Source organism: Sarcophilus harrisii, chromosome 2 (assembly GCF_902635505.1).
Source record: "Sarcophilus harrisii chromosome 2, mSarHar1.11, whole genome shotgun sequence".
NCBI lineage: Eukaryota > Metazoa > Chordata > Mammalia > Dasyuromorphia > Dasyuridae > Sarcophilus > Sarcophilus harrisii.
The window spans coordinates 115,236,341-115,257,097 of NC_045427.1; the positions used below are offsets into that span (position 1 = coordinate 115,236,341).

Here is a 20,757-nt window from a genome sequence, read left to right on the forward strand (position 1 = left end):
TTAAGGGTTGTCTACCAGTGTCTCAGATTTAGACTCTGACTTAATTTAGCAAGGACTCTCACAATCCCAGAGCCCTGACTTACTGGGCGCTGCCCCTTTCTGCTGGATCACTCTCTCTAGTAACCCCAGGTCCCTGTTCAGCTCACCTGTGGGTTGTACATCTTATGTGACTGCTCCACTCACCTGGCAGGGGGACTTGTACAATAGGAGTCTTTTCCTGTTTTGTTTCTGTTTCACTAAGTCTTCCCTTCTCAGGTCATTTAGCACACCAGGAGGCAACCACCCTCTAGGACCAGGGACCACCAAATTCGAGCGAGGGGCAGCTATCCCCACACTTGGAGAGAGAGCCCCCCTCGGGGGGGGGCCCCCCCCCCCCCCCCCCCCCCCCCCCCCGCTAAAACTTGTTCAGAGGAGGAATACTTGTTTGGGAAAAGACTGGCAGATTACCTGTCGAGGAAAAGATTGGCTGAGAGATTTTATACATATGCCTCATGTAGAGGTTTGGGCTAATCTTCCTATTTCAATACCCTGCTTTCTGATAGGTGATTATTCTGAGATACCTCTTAAGGAAGAATTAAATGCCTCAATTATCCTGCTAAGAAACCCCTTTCTGAAAATTATTTTTCCCCAAAGTAGTCTTCTTCATGGGGATCTTGGCTACTCTTTTTGCTTGGTTCCTATACTCATGCTACTTCTAATCCCAAGTAGATCTTTCATCCAATAAAATTTTTTTATACAGTACCAACTAGGTGGAGCTCTCTAGAAATCCTACTTTTATTGTATCCAATCAGAAAGCCAAATTAGATGTCAAATCCCTGTGATTAGATTTCTCAGCTGCTGTTGTATCTCTCAAAATAAGCATGTTTTTATTCCCAATGCAGAGAAAATTCTTCGGGAGAAAGAGCCGGGACAGCACAAAAACAGCAAAATCTCTATAAAAGAGATCATATCTCATTTTGGCCTGTCCAGTTCTTTACAGAGTTAATATGGTCCAGCTTTCATGTCACAGATAACCCAAACTGTGGCTGAAGCATTTAAAATTGTCTCCATTCTGCCTGGAATTCTCAATCTTCAGGGAAGTTAGGGAAAACTGATCATACTCTCTCCAAGTCAATTGTTTTCTCCCATACTTCTTAAACCATTTCCCCCTGCCCACATATCCCAAGTGTGAGGGGTCTTCTCTGAATGCTCTCTCTCCAACTCTCTCTGTCCCACTCCGTGGGCTCCTGTCAGTGGGGAGATAACTCTTTAGTCGGAGTAGCACAAAGCCTGACTTCAGGCACTATCTATGCTGTTTGCGGCAGCCCTTTTTGTAATAGTAAGAAACTGGAAACTGAGCGGATGCCCATCAGTTGGAGAATGGCCGAATAAGTGATGGTATATGAATGTTATGGAATATTATATTAATATTATATTAATTACAATCAGCAGGATAATTTCAGAGGGGCCTAGAGAGACTTACATGAACTGATGCTAAGTGAAATAAGCAGAACCAGCAGGCCATTGTACGGGGCAACAACAAGATTATATGAAGATCAGTTCTGATGGACATGGCTTTTTTTTAAATGAGGAGATGATTCAGGTAAATTGCAATGATCTTGTGATGAAGACAGTGGAAAATGAGCATCATCAAACATAGCCTTTTCACTCTTTTTGTTGTGATTTCCTTGCATTTTATTTTCTTTCTAATATTTTTTCCTTTTTGATCTGATTTTTCTTGTGCAGCAAGATAATTGTATAAATATGTGTGCATACACTGGATTAACATATATTTTTTATCATATTTAACATATATTGGATTACTTGCCATCTGGGGGGGTGGAGGGAAAAGGGGGAAAATTGGAATACAAGGTTTTTCAAGGGTCATTGTTGAAAAATTACCCATGCATATGTTTTGAAAAGGAAAAAGCTTTAATAATAATTTAAAAAAAAACTACATTCCTTCAATTTTCTGTTTTCCTTTTAATTTTGGATACTTTTTTTTTACTTTGTTCTATTTTCTAGGGACTTCACAGTCCTGATTTTACAGGTTCTAAAATCTTTCAGTTGAGGTCCCTCCCACTTCTGACATTCCGTGTTTTAAAATCATTTCCAGATTTCATATTCCAGTCCATGTTCTAAGTTTCTTCCCAGTTCTGACATCCCACGTTTTCACATCCTTTCCACACCTAACCTTGTGTTTGCAGGTCCCTCCCACCTCTGACAATCTAAGTTCAAAGTTCTAAGCACCGCCCCCCGCCTTGCTTTTACCTTCGAAGACGCAACGCCCCACCTCCTCCCGACCCCGGCTCCGCCCCACCCCGCCTCCAGCCCGCCCCAATTCTCCCGCTGTGCGGCGCCCAAGTCCTCACAGAGATAAACAAACCTAGGAGCCAATCGGACACGCCCCTTCCCTCTTTCGGACCAATCAGGAGACGCTTTATATGGAGGCGAAGGCCCGGACGCTCCGGCGAGCCGGGGAGAGGAAGTTAGGCTCCGGGAGAACTAATCCCGCTTCCTGCAGCCGGCGGTTCCTCGTTCGTTCTCCGTGGGACGTAGCGTTGGCCGCTTGCTCGGGCGCCGTTCTGCCGGGCTTAAGGAAACAGAGATGGCCCTGAGCAGGAGGTAAGGCCTGGAGCTAAGCTCCTCGGGCTATCCGGGTTCGTAGCCTGCGGGGCCCTCGATTTGGCTGAGGCTCCCAGGCTGGAACGCTGGCGTGCAAGAGGCGGAGCCCTGGAGAAAAGCCGGGGCCGGAACCGTGCTGGGAGGTTTCTGGGAGAGAAGCCCGAGCCGGACTGGCAGTGCCGGCGGGATCCGGGCGGGGCTCCCTTCGGACGGAGGGTAATCCCGCGCGGGGGCCGGAGCGGGGCGTACGGACGAGGCCTCCGTGGCGACCGTGGGCGAGCTGCGAGGTCGTCCCTACGGGCGCTGCGCTCTCCGCTTTCCCCGCGCCCCTTGTTCAGGTCCGGGAAGCGGGACCGGCGAACCGCAGGCTCGCGGTCCCATTTACGCCCCCGGGATCCTCCTGGACCGTTGGCCGCGGCCTCGAACCGCTCGGTCGCCTCCGCCCGCCAGGACCCGGATCGTAGAGGGACTTCAGCTGGAGGAGCACTTCCCAATAAATAAAGGGAAGACCCCGGAAGCCAGCCAGCCAGCCCATCTCTTGAGGGGATGCAGGAGGAAACTGAGGTTGACTAGCTCAGTTTTATCACACTAGGGTCAAAGGTCACATTGAACCCCGGTCTTAAGCCTCCGATGCCATCTGTCCACAGGCTCCAGTGGGATTTTAGATTTGACCTATCGATTCTTAAGTGCTATATATTGCGACATGAGATGGGGGCAGCTGTCTTGGGTAAGATGGTTATATGGATAGAGTGAAGCGTAAGTGGTACCTAGATGTGCGTTCATTCAGGGTCTGGGTGTAAGATCCTGCAATATGCGTGTTTATACATCGGAGTGGTGATGGTGTGGCAGCCACTAACCCCTTGGTAATGGATTAGGCTTTAGAGCTGGGAGGGTCTCCCTGCCATTTTACAGATAAGTCTTGGCGCAGGGAGATGAGATGATTAGTTTGGAGGCATAGAAAACAAAAGGCAGGTGTCACACCCAGTACATCTGACTTGAAATCCAATACCCTTTCCATTCCATTATGCTCAGTCTCTCATCATTTTCTAGAACCTTGTTTTTGTAATCTCCAAATGGATTTTTTCTTCTATCTTAGAAAAAAGGGGTAAAAGCTTTTCCAAAATTGTTAAGATTGGATAGATCAATGATGAAAATCGATTCTTTTTCTCCCTAATTGATTTATCTCACTATAAATAGCTCTGTTCCAAAACTTCTCCTTTACTTTCTCTGCTGGAAAATCAAGAGCTCCCTCTTTTGTCCTTAAGTCATATCACCTTGATATATCTTACTGTCCCTTTTGCTTTTAAAAAGATGACCTTTTTAAAAAACAAAAAACACAAATTTACCCCGATCCTTTTTTTTGTTGTTGTTGTGTCTTTCCAGACTCTGTGACCCCATTTTGGTGTTGTCTTGGGTGAGATATTGGAGAGGTTTGTCATTTTCTTCTCCAGCTCATTTTACAGATGACCAACTGAGGCAAGTGTGGTTAAATCACTTGCCTCGCTGTCACATAGCTAATAAGTGTGTGAGACTGGATTTGAACTCGGGAAGATGAGTCTTTCTGACTTTAGACCTGGCATTTTATCTACTGAGCCACCTAACAGTTTGTACCCTTGATGCTCCCCTTGCATTTTTCTCTAGCAAATTGCACCCAATGTCATGTTTTATTTCTTCGCATCTTCACATTATGTTCTGATCCTTTCACTTCTGCATAATAAGCCTGAGTCTCCCCTATTTACTGTTCTGCTACTTATCTGCTGACCCCACTAATTATTTTGTCCTTTACTGATCCTTCTATTCAACTTGAAAAAACTGTATGCTTTCTCTTCTCTTACTGTCTTTTAAAACCTCTGCTGGATGTTTTTGACTTCATTCAAATGAACATGCTCTCTCCAAGGTTGCCATTGATGTTTTTATTGCTGGGTCTAATTTTTTTTCACCTTTATCCTTCTTTATTTGCAGTATTTCCTATTAAAGATTTCTCTTTTGAGTTTTCATGACATTGCTCTCTCTTTGTTCATCTGCCTGTATGACAGTGTATTTTCAGTCTTCTTTACTGGCTCTTCATGTTATGCCCTCTAACTGTAAATGTTCCCCAAGGCTTTATTTTGGGCCATGTTCTCAGAAAATGAGACCCCCCCTCCCAGGATAAGCTGATCACTAGAAATATCAATCACCATGCAACAAATTCAACACTGTGTACTCAAAACCTTCTCAACTCCTTCAGCCTCTTCTCCCCTATTATTGTAGGACTAGGGGAGTGGAGCATTCAACACTAAAGCTTTCCTTTAAATAAAGTAGGATTTGGACTTTGCAGCTCACTCTCTCCACTTTTCATTTGCATCTTGGCTTGGTTTGCACTTCATTGAACAAGATATCCCTTGGTATTCACCCCTAGTCTTCTAGTTTCCATTTGTATTTTTTTTCTCTATTAGATTGTCAACTTCTTGAGAGCAGGGACTCTTATTTTTATTTCCATTTCTTAGCATAGTTTTTGGCACATGGTAAGTACTTAATGTTGTTTATTGAATTGAATTGCTACATATGGCTAACCCACTTCTTTTTATGGTTTCATAAATATATATGTGTGTGTATATGGCTATATATCTGTGTATCTTTGAAAGTATCATCTGTGGTACTTTTTCCATGTAGTTGATCACTGCTTGCTTACATTATTATAATTCTTTTCATTACTTCTTGGGTCACTTTGTAGTTTTGATTCTTAAGTGGTAGTATTCCATTAAATTGCTTCGAGAGTTATAAAATTAAACATAACTATGGTAACAGTGGAATGCCTTAAATTTTACGAAGTTCTTTACACACATTACCACAACAATCCTGTGAAGAACCTATTACAGGCTTTTAGTTAACCCCCTAGTGCTAGAAATATACTCTTTTCTTATTTCTGCCTCTGAGAATCCCTAGTTTTCTTTGAGTTTCAAGTGAAATGTTTTAGAGCTGTGCTATTTGGAATTCTGGTTCCTAAGAGAACATAATATCTGTAGTGAAACCTTAGTTTGATCCTATTGTTCCAGTAATCCTTGGTGAATATGCACCAGAGTTTGAGAAGGGTATCTTTTGCCAACATAACCTTACCTTCTCATTCATTCACAATCTGTAGTCTCCAAAGCATTGTGACCAGCAGAAGCCTTTCTTGGAACTGTCATTCAGAGGTATTTTTCAAAGATAGAATTAATTGTAGAATTACTGGTATAAAGAATCTGCTAATATCCTAAGTCTTATGTAAATATTTAGTTTAATACATAATAACAGAAATAATTGGGAATATACCTGTGTTCTCTATCCAACCTACTTTAATTTTTTTTCCTAGAATATGGAAATAATTTTTTAAAAAGTTAGACTATTAGTCTCATGTTTGCTTTAAATGCACCAAAATTCTTCAAACTTGCCCTATTCAGCCATCAAACCACCCCACACAGTCCATGAGATGAAAGTTTCTAAGGCTGAGGCTGCCTTTCAACTCTACTACTCTAAGTTTCTCTGTTAATTTAAAGAGTTGGCCTGAAGGTGCTTGCACTTCATTCAAGCCCTCCAAAGCAAGGGATAAGGTCTTTCTGGGGGTCTTTTCAAGTTGTCTTAGGATGACAACTGCTACATCCAATTTAAAAAAAAAAATTTCCCCTGTATTTATTTATTTCCTCTGTAGCAAAGCTCTATCTTTTTTTGTGGTGGAAATTTGGAGAGCCAAAAGTTTTTTGACCTATTCCACCAATTTCCTAGAATCTTTTCCAATGTTATTTTCCAGACTTTGCTTACTGACTCTGTACTCCAAGCTCCAACTGCTTCCCAACACAGCCTAATTTTTTGATACTTGTTAGAAAGTTTTCTTTTATATTGAATTTCTATAATTTTAAGACAATGGTATAAGTTCTGCCCCTGAAGCCAAGCAGAAATGACCTCATTCTTTTTTCAGTGAGAGTCCTTCAGTTATTTCAAAACAGTTATCACATTCCCTTTCAAACCTGTCCAAAAGGATAGCAAGAAAGACTTTTTTCAAAAGACCTCTTATTTTCCAGAAAGACTAGGTTACATTAGCTACAGTAAATGTATTAAGAGAATAGACTCCTACCATCTCTATACAATAACAAAACTGAAAACAAATTTACATGACAATACCTAAGCAATCAATGCATTTCACATTCATTGAATGTTAAGGCTGGAATAGTAAAACTCTTCTAGGGCATCCCTTTCATCACACATATAAGAAAGCAAAAGGAGTTCTGGCGTTAAGAGTCAGGACACAGACTGAAACCCCAGCTCTGCCATTTCCTTACCTGAGTAACTCTGGGTAAGTTTTACTTTACATCTCTGGGCCTTCCATTTCATTATCAATAAAATGACAGGTGGGACTAAACCATTTCTAAAGTCTCTTACCACTCTTAATAAATTTCATGGTCCCAAGAAATCATTTCACCAGAGTGGTTATTCAGGCTGAGAGAGAACCTAGGACCAAAATCCATGCTGTGCAGGGTTTTCTACTGTAATGCTCTTTAAAAGCAACAGTGAAACTTGGAGCAGTGGAGTTGAAAGGCAGCCTTAGCCTTAGAAACTTTCATCTCATGGACTGTGTGGGGATTTGAGAGACTTGTTGGTGTTTGATGGCAGAATAGAACAAGTTTGAAGAACCTTTCAGGACTGAGGAGTCCTGGGCTGCAGGAGAGAAGGAGATAGTGGATGAGAAACTTGAAATGGTCCCAAGAGCAAAAAGAGTTCTTGGAAGAACTTCAAAAGGACTTTAAATCAAAAAGATTAAAAATCAAATCAAATAAAAGATTGAGGAAAAATTAGTGAATTATTTTCTTCAGTTAGCTTTTTTAGCTCCTTTTGCATTTGGCCAATTGAATTTTCAAATGAGTTGTTTTATTAAATGAATTTTTTTTTTCCATTTCACAAATTCTGTTTTTCAAGGAGCTGTTTTCTTTTTCCATTTTGTCACACCTATTTTCTAAGGAGTTACATGTTTTTAAGATCCTTTTTGAATTCTTCCAAGAGAGCTTTGTGAGATGGGAACCAACTCTTATCACCCCTTTGACGCTTCATCTGGAAATGATTTGCTTTTAGTGTCCTCAGTGTTTTGAGGTCTGTTGTTCTTTTTCTCCATAAAAACTATCTATGGTCAGAGTTCTTTTTGCTTTTTTTATTCATTTTTTAAAGGTTGAGGTCTGCTCTTAGGTCAAAGGGAAGATTGTCCCAGACTTCTTCTATAAATAACAGCAACTTCACACTGCTCTGGACTGGTGCTGCTAACTTGCTTCCTGTGCTTGGGAGCATGGCCAAGCCCTGTGTTATTCTGGAGTTTAGAGCCTCACTGTTTGCCTTTTGTTTTTACATTGGATGTCTCACAGCTAATCTGCTGATCCACTGGTTTCTGAACTGAGGGAGTAGCCAAGGCTGCTGTATTTTGGCCAAGAAACCCCCACTCCCACCCCTCACCCCCCCGATAAATACCTTGGCCTGCAGACACTACACTACCTTGGGTCCTTGCACTGGGACTGCGCTAGGTCACCTTCCCTGGGCCTGATTAAAACAGACCTTTTCTGAAGTTCTTCCAAAATATCTTCTGTTGGAAATTTATTACACTCCAAATATTTGTGAGTTTTGTCACTCCAAAAAAAAGTCACATGCTTGATTTGGTGTAAATTAACAAGGGACGCCAGAAAGAGCTCAAAGACCTGTCTACTCTGTCATTTTGTCTCTACCCCTAATTGAGGAAAAATTAGAACAACAACTTATTAGATGAAAAAAAAATTATGAAAAGAAAGTGAACTAACTTGAAATAGAGAATCAGAAACTTAAGGAAGAAAATGGCACTGTGCTGAGCCCTGGAGATACAAAAACACAAAGAAAAACAAAATAAAATTTAAAGAATGAAAAAATAGAAGAGAATGTGAAACATCTCATCAGAAAAAGAATTGATTTAGAGAACAGATCAGGGAGAAATAGAAGAATAGTTGAATTACCTGAAAATTAAAGGGGAAGAAGGAATAAAACTTGCACAGCAAGAGATAAAAGAAGGCCTCCAAGGGAGCAAGCAAAAGCCAAGCAGCTTTAAAAATAATGTTCAGTATTTATTATAATAGGTTTTCTTGAAATGGAAATTTGTCCTTTTATATTGAATCCTGTGTTCTTTTGTAAATATAGCCATGTATATATTTTTTTGTATTTAAATTTAAAATAAATTTTTTTAAACATTCATACAGAAAAAGATGACTTGTTGGAGATATTGGGGGGTTTATGATTTGGGTAAAAATGATTTCTTTAAGTATCTACTAACTTTAAAATTCTATGATTTATTACCTTTTCCTTGTAATCAACAAGGATTTTCTCAATTTTCAGATTCTAGCTGAGGAAACAGTCTCTTTGTTATGATGCCATCCCGTAACAATGTAACTACTGGGATCCCCAGTAGTAAAGTGAAGTACTCCAAGCTTTCTAGCACAGATGATGGCTACATTGATCTTCAGGTGAGTAAACAGGGAGAAGTTTCTTGATGTTCACCCCCCAAAAAATCTAGGCCACTTAGGAAAGCAACATGCTGGAGTCTATGGGCACTAGATTTGGAGTCCCATAAACCTGGGTTGAAATGGCCTCGTGTACTTGGTAGTAGCTTTGTGATTAACTCCTAGAAAGCTTAGCTCCATGTCTATAAAATGTGGGAATTTAACTTAATAAACAGCTTTAAAGTTCCCTTCCAGCTCTAAATCTGTAGGTTAGATCCTAGGATCTATACTTAGAATCCTTAAACTGTTGATAGTCTTAGGGAGTATTAGGTCAAACCAGTATAGTACAGGTTCTGTCGATTTCCCTTGTGGCTTCCCAGAAATATACCTGGAATAAAATCAGACAATGTATTTGTACAAATTGGAAGCTTTAAAATTCAATAGGGAAATTATGTTGAATTTCATTGAAACTTCAATTAAAGTATTTTTTAAACAAACTATTTTCTTTTTCTTGGGGAAATAGTAAGAAACACAGAAAATAGTTACTCAATCTGTATCCCACGCTGGTTAGTTATTAAAGACAATATTACTGCCTCTTTGCTCGTTTGTCTTCCCTCTTGCTATAAATTTAAAATGAATTGATGGGGATTAGTTCCTTAAAGACATACATATACAACTTTGGCATTTGAAATAAAATTTGAAAATGATCTAGGAGACTTCCAGGAAAGTCTATTCAGAAACATTGATCTCAAACTTTAGGAATCATCTCAAAGTCTCATCACAAATTGAGGTCGTTATGAAGGCACTTGCCTTGTGGTACAATGAAAATGTTAGCTAGATGTAGTCATCCATCTCCAAACATATAAAGATGTTAGCCAGCTTCAAATACCAGAAACTGCTATCCAATATATGTGTGCTATCCAGTAAGTGGTCAGTGAATGTTAGTTGAAATTGCTGAAAAATCAAATTGCGTCATTCATCTTTTCACCTTTCATTAACATCCAAAATCGTTGATCATGCAGACATCATGATCCTGCAGAGACTCTTTTTTACAGAATACTGAAGACCTCTGATAATGTACACAGTGATTTATGAGATCTTGGTTGTTTTATCATAAAGGACTATAAAATTATTTTTGGAAGAAAAAATATTTTTATGGCATTAACTTGGTATAACACTAGTACAATCCTGGCCAAACAACTTTTTGGACTCAGTTCTGGTTACTACATTTTAGAAAGGACATTGACAAATTGGATTGTATTTAGAGGAAACTATTCAAGAAAGTGAAAGAATTGAAAACAAGCCATATTAGGATTGATTAGTGTAGAAACATTGATTCTAGCAGTGTTTAGCTAGAATGAAAATTTATGAGAAGTATGGTAGCTGCTGTCAGATATTCAAAGGGAAGTAATGTGGAATAGGAGATTTCCCCCAAGAAAACTGAAACTAATGGGTGAAAGTTAAAGAATGATCAATTTTGGCTTGATGTGATGAGATGGTTATCTCGTGATTTAAAACCTTTTTTTTTTTTTGGAGGCAATTGGGGTTGAGTGACTTGCCCAGGATCACACAGCTAAGAAGTGTTAAAGTGTCTGGGAGCAGATTTGAACTCGGGTCCTCCTGACTTCAGGGCTGGTGCTCTATCCGCTGCACCACCTAGCTGCCCCTTATTTAAAACTTGAAAAAAGAAAAGGACTACCCTAGAGAGTTAGTGAGTTTCATATCAAAGTCCTTAAGAAAAAACTGTATTACTATTTGTTAGTCTCATAGCAGATAATCCTTTTTCTCTTGATGTCATCATTCTTAAAACTTTGGTGTTCTCTTCTATATAAGGTATTTCTCTAATTCTACAAACTGCTAGTGCCTCCCTCCAAAATTTACCTCATATTTTATATAGTTACACGTGTGTGTGTGTGTGTGTGTGTGTACGCTCTTTGAAGTCAGAAGATATTTCATTTTTGTCATTATGTCCCTACTACTTAGAATAGTGTCTGGTGTATAGTCAATACACTATAATAAATGTTTTGTGTTCAAACTTTTCCTTAATGTTTCCTTTCAGTTTCTTTTTCTTGTTAATCCTAAAATATCTCCCACTTTGAGTTCCTTCCTTTTCAGTTCTTGAAGCTACTGTAGCTCAGACCCTTTTCACTTGGATTATATAATAGCTTTCCACCTGGTTTACCTTTCCCTGATCTGTGCCTTCTCTGCTTTTTACTTTGCTTTCTGATCAATCTCTGTAATGCACTGTTTATCTGCTTAGAAACCTTCAGTAGCTTCTCATCCCTTGTGGAATCAAATAGAATGTCTAATCTTGGCATTCAGCCACTTCCTCCCCCTAGAGTCTAGCTCCAGCTTGCCTTTCCAGCCTTCTCTCACATTGCTTCCCTTTACATAATAATGTTCTAGCTAAACTGACCTATTTTCTTTCTTTTTTTTTCATCATTTTTTAAAATTTTGGTGTTTGCTTACAGTATCTCCAACAACATGCCTGAAGTAGAGTCTTCTTCCCTCCATTAATTCCCCATTTTTGTTGGTTAAGATCCCTTATTTCAAGGAGTAACTCAGATGCTACCTTTTCCTGACCTCTGCAAACCAAAAAGAATCTCCCCTTCAAATCCTCATAGCACTTTTCTTCTTTGTGTAATCCTCATTGTCTTTTTGGTGTAATAGTTGTGGACATATGATCTCCACCCACTATTATAAGCTTGTTGAGAGCAGGGTATGTCATGTCTGTTTTTTCATTCCTAGTGTTTGATATCTCTGTGCATTGTAAAAACAAATTCAAATGTAATAGAAGTTTTAGAGGTTGGATTAGATGAATTCTGGGAGCCTATGAATGAAATAAAGAACTAGAAAGAAGAATTTACCAGGACTTCCTTTTTAAGTATTTAGTATAATAGTTCAGGCTTTAGAGAGTTTTCCCCATTGCCTCAAGAATGAAGTGTTATATTCTTGAAATCCTTCCTAATTTTTTTTTTTCTGAACACAGTTTTCCTTTTTTTCTCTCCCCTAAAGTTGGATTGGAGAAAGGGGGGCAAATATGTTGTGAAGGAGTAATCAGGGTCATTAGGAGGGTGGGGGAGGAAGTATTTTTGTTGTTTGTTTTTTTTCTATCTCGGGAGGCCTAATCCTTTTTAATGTCTTTCTTTTCCCTTCAACCTTCTAGTTTAAGAAGAGCCCTCCCAAAATCCCTTACAAGGCAATAGCACTTGCTATAGTGCTATTTATGATTGGCACCTTTCTTATTGTCATAGGTGCTCTGCTGTTAGCTGGATATATCAGCAAAGGGGTAAGTTGTTTATTGTGTAGCTGATCCTTCGTTGTAATTAGAGAGTATTGTAAAAATATTTAAAATTATCTGGGAATTTAAAAAGGCTTATTTTTAAAAAAAACTTACATGGACACCCAACAGTTGAGAAGTGGCTAAATAAGTTGTAGTATATGAATATTATGTTTTAAGAAATGAGGAAAATAAATGATTTTAAAAGATATAGAAAGACATCAATTGATGCCAAATGAAGTGAGTAGAAACAGAAGAACATTTTGTACTTGGTCATCAGTATTATAACAATAATAAACTCATAAAGAGTGAAATGAGTAGAACTTGGAGAACCATTTATATAACATTAAAAAAGCAACTTTGAAAGATGTAAGAACTCAGATCAGTATGATGACCATACGTGATTGCAGAAGACCAATGATGAAATATGCTCTCTCTATGTAGATATAATATGTATAGTCATTGGGGAAATTTTTTTTTGCTTGACTACACATATTTGGTTTGTTGTTTTTTTTTTTTCCCCTCCTCTCCTGCGAGGTAGTAGGTAGGAAGAAGAGAAAATAGATTACTGTTAACTTTTTTAAGTTAGTAAGATGGGAGCATGCTGTAGATATGAAATATTGCATGAACTTTCAGTCAAGATCACTGTATTGGTTGTTTTACTTAATTTTCATTTTGTTATGAGAGGCGTCTTATGAAGCAAGAGTATTATGTAAATGTTTGTAATGTAATGTAAAAAAAATAAATAAAATTGAAAATGTAAAAAAAAAACTTTAAAAAACTTTATTTTGGGGAAGCAATATATTTCTCAAATGTTTTTAATATTCTTCCATTGAACTCACAAAGCTTCTTACATATACACAATTTCTGAGAGTCCAGTGATAGGTCTTGAAATTTCTTGGTTTACATGTGGAATTATTTATATGTGATAGTTTTGAAGCCTAGAAATGTGAAAGGCCACTTACTGGACTTCTGTAGTGCCTCAGAAATAGAAAACCAGAGGTGACTGGAAGTACCATCTTTATCTTTTAGAATATCTTTTGGATTCACAGTGGACACACTTGGAAAATAATTTTTTATTTTTAAGGAAATCTTCAGATTTAGGGAACTGGGATTTTATGAAGTGGTAGTCTGAGCAGCAATAAGTTCAGCAATAGGCTAAGTTTCTTTCAGACTGTTTCTGCAGGTCATTCAGCCAAGGCAGGCAAAAAGCATTAGTGAGAATTGCTCTGGTGATAACAGAGAAGGGTAGAAATAGAGCCTTTTCACAAGGAAGCATACATCTGAATGCAGGAGAAAACCTGCAAATAACTATGAACATACAAGATATATGTAGAGTAGATAAAAGTAATCTGAAAGAGAGAGCATGGAGAGCTAAGAGTGTGTTAAGAGAAGTATGATATAAGATTTTAAAGGTGGTAAATGTCCAAATTATGAGGGCTTTAAATTTCAGAGTTCATATTGTATTCTAGAGGTAATAGAAAACTACTGGACAGAAGGTTGACATGGTCAGATCTACACTTTTGGCAAATTACATTGGCAGTTAAGTAGAGGATGAATTGGAATAAGGAGAGAATTGAAGCAGGAAGAATAATTAGAATTCTTTATAGGAAAGGGATGATAAAAGCCTGAAGTAGAGTTTGTGGCTAACTCAATAAAGTGAAGGGAATATATATGAGGGATTTTGTGAAAGTAGAACTAACGGGATTTTTTGGTTAAACCATAGTTGATAATTTGGAATTGTTCAGAAGTTGTTGTAGAAAAAGTAATAAATCAATTTTTGCAAGAGTCCTTTTTAGTCTGAGGTTCCGGATTGGTGACAAGGTGATGAATTTTTCAACTGTAGCAGCTTTCAAAGACCTATGTACAGAGTTGTAGAGAAGTTGCATTGAAAAAAGGAAGTCCTTAAAGTATTTTTTGTTGATGGCCTTAAGAAAATCTAAGTTTGAGTCCTATCATTTGCCTTCTGGATCTAGTCTCCTTATCTGTCAAATAGAAATGGTTATATTTATTGCTATGAAGACAGATGTCATAAACTATCAAATGTTATTTAAAGCTATCATGTGGCAAAATGGCTTTCCCTGGAAGTGATCACTTACTGTTGCTGCCCTACATCACAACACGTAAATTTGAAGGTTATCTTGTAAACAAAATAATACTTTTCCTTTAGTGTCCTCTGTGTATTTAAAAGATGTTCAGAAAGATTTAAAAAAAAATTTGCTCCTAAGTTTTTAGTGACATTGGTGTAATGCTAATGTTTTCCTTCTTCCACCACCAGGGAGCAGACCGAGCCATTCCTGTCTTGATAATTGGGATTCTGGTATTCCTGCCAGGATTCTACCACTTGCGCATTGCCTACTACGCTTCCAAAGGCTACAGGGGCTACTCTTACGATGACATTCCGGATTTTGATGACTAGAGTCTACTTTGTTCCAGAAGAAAACAGTTGCTGTGGGGAATAAGCTTAGCACTGAAAAGCTGAACCCATGGAAATTTAAATACCTGTGGGTCAGAGAATGCTCTAGTTTATTTTAGCAAGGTCATTGCTAGGCTCTCTGGGATCATCCCAAAGATGTTAACTGAGCTTGCAATTGGAGAAATATGGCATCATTTTCTTTACCTCCTGTTCTGAGCTAAGGTTTTTGAAGAGGCAGCTTTCCACACATACACTCACACCCACAAGTTCAAAGCAGTTGTGGAAATTTAGTAATAGAATCGCTCCAAAAAATCATTTTTGTAAGATACGACCTTTTCAGTCTAAGCTTCATCACCAGGTTGGCTTTATGGTGATGAATTTTTCTACTGCAGCTGCTTTTACAGACCATCTGTAATAACTATATCTCAATATATGTATGTATATATTAGTATGTGAATATATACATATATGTATATACACTCACACAAATGTACACAGTAATAGGAATTTAGTGAGGAATTGGCCAAATAATGGTCTGGTTGAAAAGAGACTGAATCTCCCAATCTTAAGTTGAACATTTTTATGTTTTAGCTTTTTATTTTTGGAAGTAGTCTAGTGTTACCTACATGGTTTGTGTCAAATAGAATATGTAATGTGTTTTAGCTTCATTTTGTTAAGTAGTATTATTTGAAGAACCATTTGAATTGAATAACTCAAAACCATTAACCTATTTCTTCTACTGTCTTCCAGTAGAACATTTGTTGATAGAACTAAGTGTAATCAAATTAGTAAGAATCCATAATGATTCTAACTTGCTTTTTGAAGTGACACAAAAATTAGGAATGCTGGAAGTCTCAGACTACATTTTGCAGTTTTTCATCTTGCTGATACTTTATCAGGCCTTATCTGTTTCATAGGTTTGATGACAATACTATGGGGCATTTTGTCCTCTGAAGATCAAGATGTTCCATGCATTTATCATTTTTTAAGGGCTGAATTTTTTACCAGTTGTCAAGATTGTTTATTTCCTATGAAAAATAAGGTTTGGTTGTTGATAATTTAGTTGTGTTTTTTTAAAAATTGCTTTATTAGTACCTTTTATTGTTGCTTTCTTATTGCAAAGATGATACAGACTCGATCACTTGAAGTCTGAGCTTGGCTAATATAAGTTAATTATTTCATTGTTACAGGGAGTGAGAACATTTAAGAGAAATTAAAATGTCAAAATCAGAGCTCTAGATTTAATATTTGTAAAAGCTGTGCCTTATATTGGACATTGTAATAGACTTGATTGATTATCATGTTGGATTTAAGTCTATAAGTCACATATAGCATACATCCTCTTTCTTTTTGACTTTTGGTTATACCAAGTCACTTATCAGATCAAGATTCTACTATATAACCATACTTTTACACTTCCCTGCAATGAATTATATTTTTGCATTTAATCATTAATCATCTAAGACCTAATCAGTAACATTTCATTGAGTCGAAGTGAAAAGCACTCCATTAGGTACTATTCCAATTTATAACTAAAGCAGATGGCATCATTTCTGTCCTCAGGGAGCTTACCTATTAATGGAAGAAACAAATGGAAAACATGTGAGCAGAAAATAGCAAAATCATAGAAGTATATTAAAATGTATTTTCTTACACATTAAATGTGGCCCTTTTGATTTTTATGAAAGTAAGACAGCTGCTCAGGGAAGGTTGTTGAAGTGATGGAAGAGACTGAAACCAGACTATGTTATATGAAGGCTATGCAGAGAAGAGGGACAAGGTTTGGCATAAAGGGATACATTGAAAACAGGTGTGGCATAGATGAGCGGCAATGGTGTAATGGAAAGAGCACCACATACTTAGGCTTGAGTCTTCGCTCCATCACTTAGTAGCTGAATTATTTATTTCCTCCGTTCCTTTAATCTGTAAAATTGGAGTAATAATAGTTGCACTACCTACCTCACAGGGTTGTTGTGAGGAAAATGATCTTGAAACTTCTCTCTTAGATAAGTCATGTAATCTCTTTGAACCTCAGTTTCATCTGTAAGAGAGGGATTCCCTGAATTCTTCATAAGATTTTTTTGTGAGAATCAGATGAGATTATATATATATTAATACATACAGGAGCAAGGAATTCTTATTGTGAAGGAAGACAAAAATAGGTGAATTGTGGAAGTATTAAGAGAATGATACAAAAAGACTTAAACTCTTTTGCAGGGATTTTTAATCTGGGCTCAATTTTTAATATTTTGATAACTATTTTAATGTAACTGCTTTCTTTTGCAATCCTTTGTATTTAGAATGTGTTTGACAACATTATTCTGAGAATGGGTCCATAAGTTTGGCCAGACTGCCAAATGAGTCAATGACACAAATAAAATTAATCTCTGGTCTGGTCCAACTCGTTATTTTACAGATTAGTAAACCAAGACCCAGAAAGGTTAAGTGACAATCATAAACATGTTTATTTGGCTAAGTTGGATAGTTCATGCTATCTTCTGTGAATATATTAGAAAATTAGAACAGTTAACCAGTGAGATAGGAGGGGCAAATTGATTAAGGTGATAATGTGAATCAAGAATGAGTGGAGAGAAACTAGACCTTGCTTTTTCTCTTTTCTAGTCCTGACATAGTAGTTTTAGTGATCAATAAATGCTTGTTTGATGAATAAAACCTAAGAAGAGAAATTAATAAAAATGAAACTGGCCAGTAGAATTAAGAATTTTCATTTCTTAGTTCAGGACAGTCAATCCAGAAGTCACTGAATTAGAGTGAACAATGGAAAGTATTGCTTGCAATGGAGAGAATGTTGCAAAAGAACAAGTAGCACACTTAGCAGGAAAGAGAGCAATTTATAACAAAGCTTGAGGTACTTGGAAGATGGTGTTTAAGCAACAAAACGGCCTGTTTGGGGAGTTTTCCTTAAATTGAGCCAAAATTTTCTACTCTAACTTCTGCCAGTTCTGCCTAGATTTTCACCTCTGAAGCTGTACAGAATAAGTGAAATCCTTTCATATTCTGATATCCTTGAGATATTTTAAGCATATATTCATGTTATACACTTCCAAGCTAAACATATCTTTCCTTGATTTCTGGACCTCATTCTTGCTCTCTGTATGGAAGCCAGTTTGTCAGTATTCCTCTAAATATGAGGCTTGTGCATAAACAGTACTCGATTTCTGATAAGTACAGAATATAATTGTACTATTCCCTTATTCTTAATACTATATTTCTATTAATATAGTCTAAGATTGTATAATTATCCCCCAGTGTAGTCATATTATTATATCATTCTGAGTTTAAAGTCGTTTAAATCATCATAGCATAGTAGATAAGGCAGTGAATTTGGAGTTGGGGAAGGACTCAATTGACATCCCACCTCAGATACTTATTAGCTATGGGATCTTGGACTAATCATTTGTCCTCCCTGTACTTCAATTTTCTTATCTATAAAATAAAGATAGTAAGTCTTGAATGCTTCTAAGGTCTTATCTAGTTCTAAATCTATGGGGGGGGGAATCAAAAATTTTTTTCTACATATTACTAATTAGATCTCATCCATCCTATTGGTATTTATACCTTGGTATAGGCTTATCACTATTAAATTTTATCTTGACAAACTTAGACTCATGATTGTAACCTGTTCAGGATCTTTGAGGGCTTCTATGAAAGGTAGATTTGTCATTTGGTATATTAGCTTTTTCCCCTCAGGGCTCTCAGTCATTTAAGTCATTGATCAAAGTATTGAATGAAATAGAACTCAATTTAAATCTCTTGCCACCAACCATTAGAGACATTCTTCTAGGATTACACTAATCCATGCAATCTTTAGATGTTGAATTCATTTAGAATCACAAAGTCAAGGGTTGGAAGGAACCTCAAGAGTTATCTCTTTCAACCCTTACCAAAAACATGATGTATCTTCTCTAAACGGTTGTCTAGACTCTGCTTGAAGACAATGTTTGGAAGTTCACCACTGCCCATTCTCTATCCCCCAACATAGCATATGATGTTTTTTTCATATGAACTGGCCTGGCCATAGGTTACGCATTCTTGTAAGTTAATTTTTTTCAACTCGGGTCAAGGGCTTTATTTTTCTGATTTAATCTTTTTACTTTCATCCACAGTTTTCACCTGTCACAGCCTTTTGGGATGCTGATTCAATCATCCAGTATATTAGTCCTGCTTTTTGATTTCCTTTATTCTTCAAATGTGATAAATGTAACTTTTCTATCCCTTCATGCAAGTAATTGATTAAAAAAATTTATTGATCTCCAAGGGCAAGAGACCTGTTATTAGGGACTTCCATCCAATTTAACATCACTCTTTGGATTTATTTGGACTACCAAGCCACATGATCGATCCCTGCCTTGTCTTGAAGAACATCAGGAAAGACTACCAAATGCCTTGTTGGAAGAATCTAGCTATACTATGTCTTTAGCATTCCCAGGATCTGTTAGTCTGACTACTCTGTTCAAAAAAGAATTGGAGTAGATTGAAATGGTTTTCTGAATAAATATATGGGTGATAAGCGAATAATGCTTCCCTTTCTAATTTATCAAGAACATTTATATTCGTAACAGTTTTACAAAGGATCAACATGAAGATCTTTACAGTCTATAGCTTTCTGACTTTTGAAAATCAGGGTATTTGCTGGTCTTTGGTCTCGGGAGTAATGTCTTTTTTACTCTAGTTTAAATAGCATGTCTAACAAGTTTGGTAGTCACATTTGCAAGTTCCTTTAGCTAAATGGCATAGTGATTAGGATACTAGACCTGGAGTCTGGAAGACCTCTGACTTCAAATTCAGCTTCACATATTTAGTTACATGACCCTTGGCAAGTCACATAAATCTCTTTGTCTTAGTTTTTGCATCTGTAAAATGGGGATAACACCTACCTCACAGGGTTGTTGTGAGGATCAAGTGAATTAACATGTAAAGCACTTTGCAAACCTTAAAGCACTACTATATAAATACTAGCAATTAATATTATTGAACTTTAAATAAAGGGATCTAAATGCTTTCTTACCATATCTTCACTTATATTAAACCATTTTTGTTTTATCCTTCCCAGTCTGAAGAGCTTGCTCTTGATAAAGAAAACAACATAATAAAAGTTGAGTATATCTGCTTTCTCAGTCTTACTTGTTACTATCTTATCATTCTAATGCAGATAAGGATCCTTTCCTCTGATCTTCAACTTGTCCTTGACATTGCTTAAAAAGCCATTTTCATTATATTATTTATTTGTATCTATACTTTCTAACACTTCTCATGGCATCTTTTCTCATTTCTCTAGCCTCACTTGTTTATGTCTCTTGAAAACTAAATGGATAATATCAATGTATATTTACAGCCTTTTTAGATTTCCTTTTCAAAAATGTTATTCAACTGGAGTTTCATTTATTCAGAAACTATAGAAATGGGACTAAAATTTAGATAACGTTTATTTTTTGAATCTCTTGCTCCATATGTCATTTTGTACAGTGGAAATTTTAAATTTTTTCTTCAAGCTTTCCAACATTTCCTTATATTCTATTCTTGTAACAGACAAATGAGTCTTTATAATATCTCTTATGGATCATATTCTTTCCAGTCAGACTGCCCCAGTCTTCAGGTTCTCATCACTAATCTCTGTTAGAACCTTCTAACTGGTCTCCCTACCTCAAGTCTCTCCTCCAATCCATCCTCTACTCATTTAACAAGGTGATTTTTCTTAAGCATAGGTCTTACTAAAATGAGTTCCAGTGATTTCTTAATATTTCTGAGATAAAATATAAACTCTGCTTATCCTTTAAAGTCAAAGTGGATACTTCCTACTTTTGGAAGGATATTTGTGAGTTTACTACCTTTCCAGTCTTGCACCTTCCTCCTTTCCACACACTGATCCAGCTAAACTCTTTTACTTGCTCTTTTTCATACTGGATACTTTAAGGTCTCATCCTTATTCTTCTGGTTTAACTGTCTTCCATGTCTGGAATTCTTTTCTTCACCTC

General features: G+C 37.1%; 1 protein-coding gene across 2 annotated transcripts; it reads left to right on the plus strand.

Moving 5' to 3' along the window:
- The first annotated feature begins 2,432 nt into the window (after nucleotides 1-2,432).
- On the plus strand, nucleotides 2,433-19,039 carry TMEM230 (transmembrane protein 230). 2 transcript variants are annotated; one of them, XM_003757941.4, is made up of 4 exons: nucleotides 2,433-2,604; nucleotides 8,962-9,089; nucleotides 12,232-12,354; nucleotides 14,624-19,039. In XM_003757941.4, exons 2-4 carry the CDS (start codon nucleotides 8,991-8,993, stop codon nucleotides 14,762-14,764), a joined length of 363 nt encoding a protein of 120 aa, XP_003757989.1. In that variant the 5' UTR covers nucleotides 2,433-2,604; nucleotides 8,962-8,990; the 3' UTR covers nucleotides 14,765-19,039. The 2 variants fall into 2 exon arrangements, with proteins under 2 accessions (XP_003757989.1, XP_031806487.1); XM_031950627.1 differs by lacking the exon at nucleotides 2,433-2,604 and adding an exon at nucleotides 3,173-3,331.
- The last annotated feature ends 1,718 nt before the right edge of the window (nucleotides 19,040-20,757 follow it).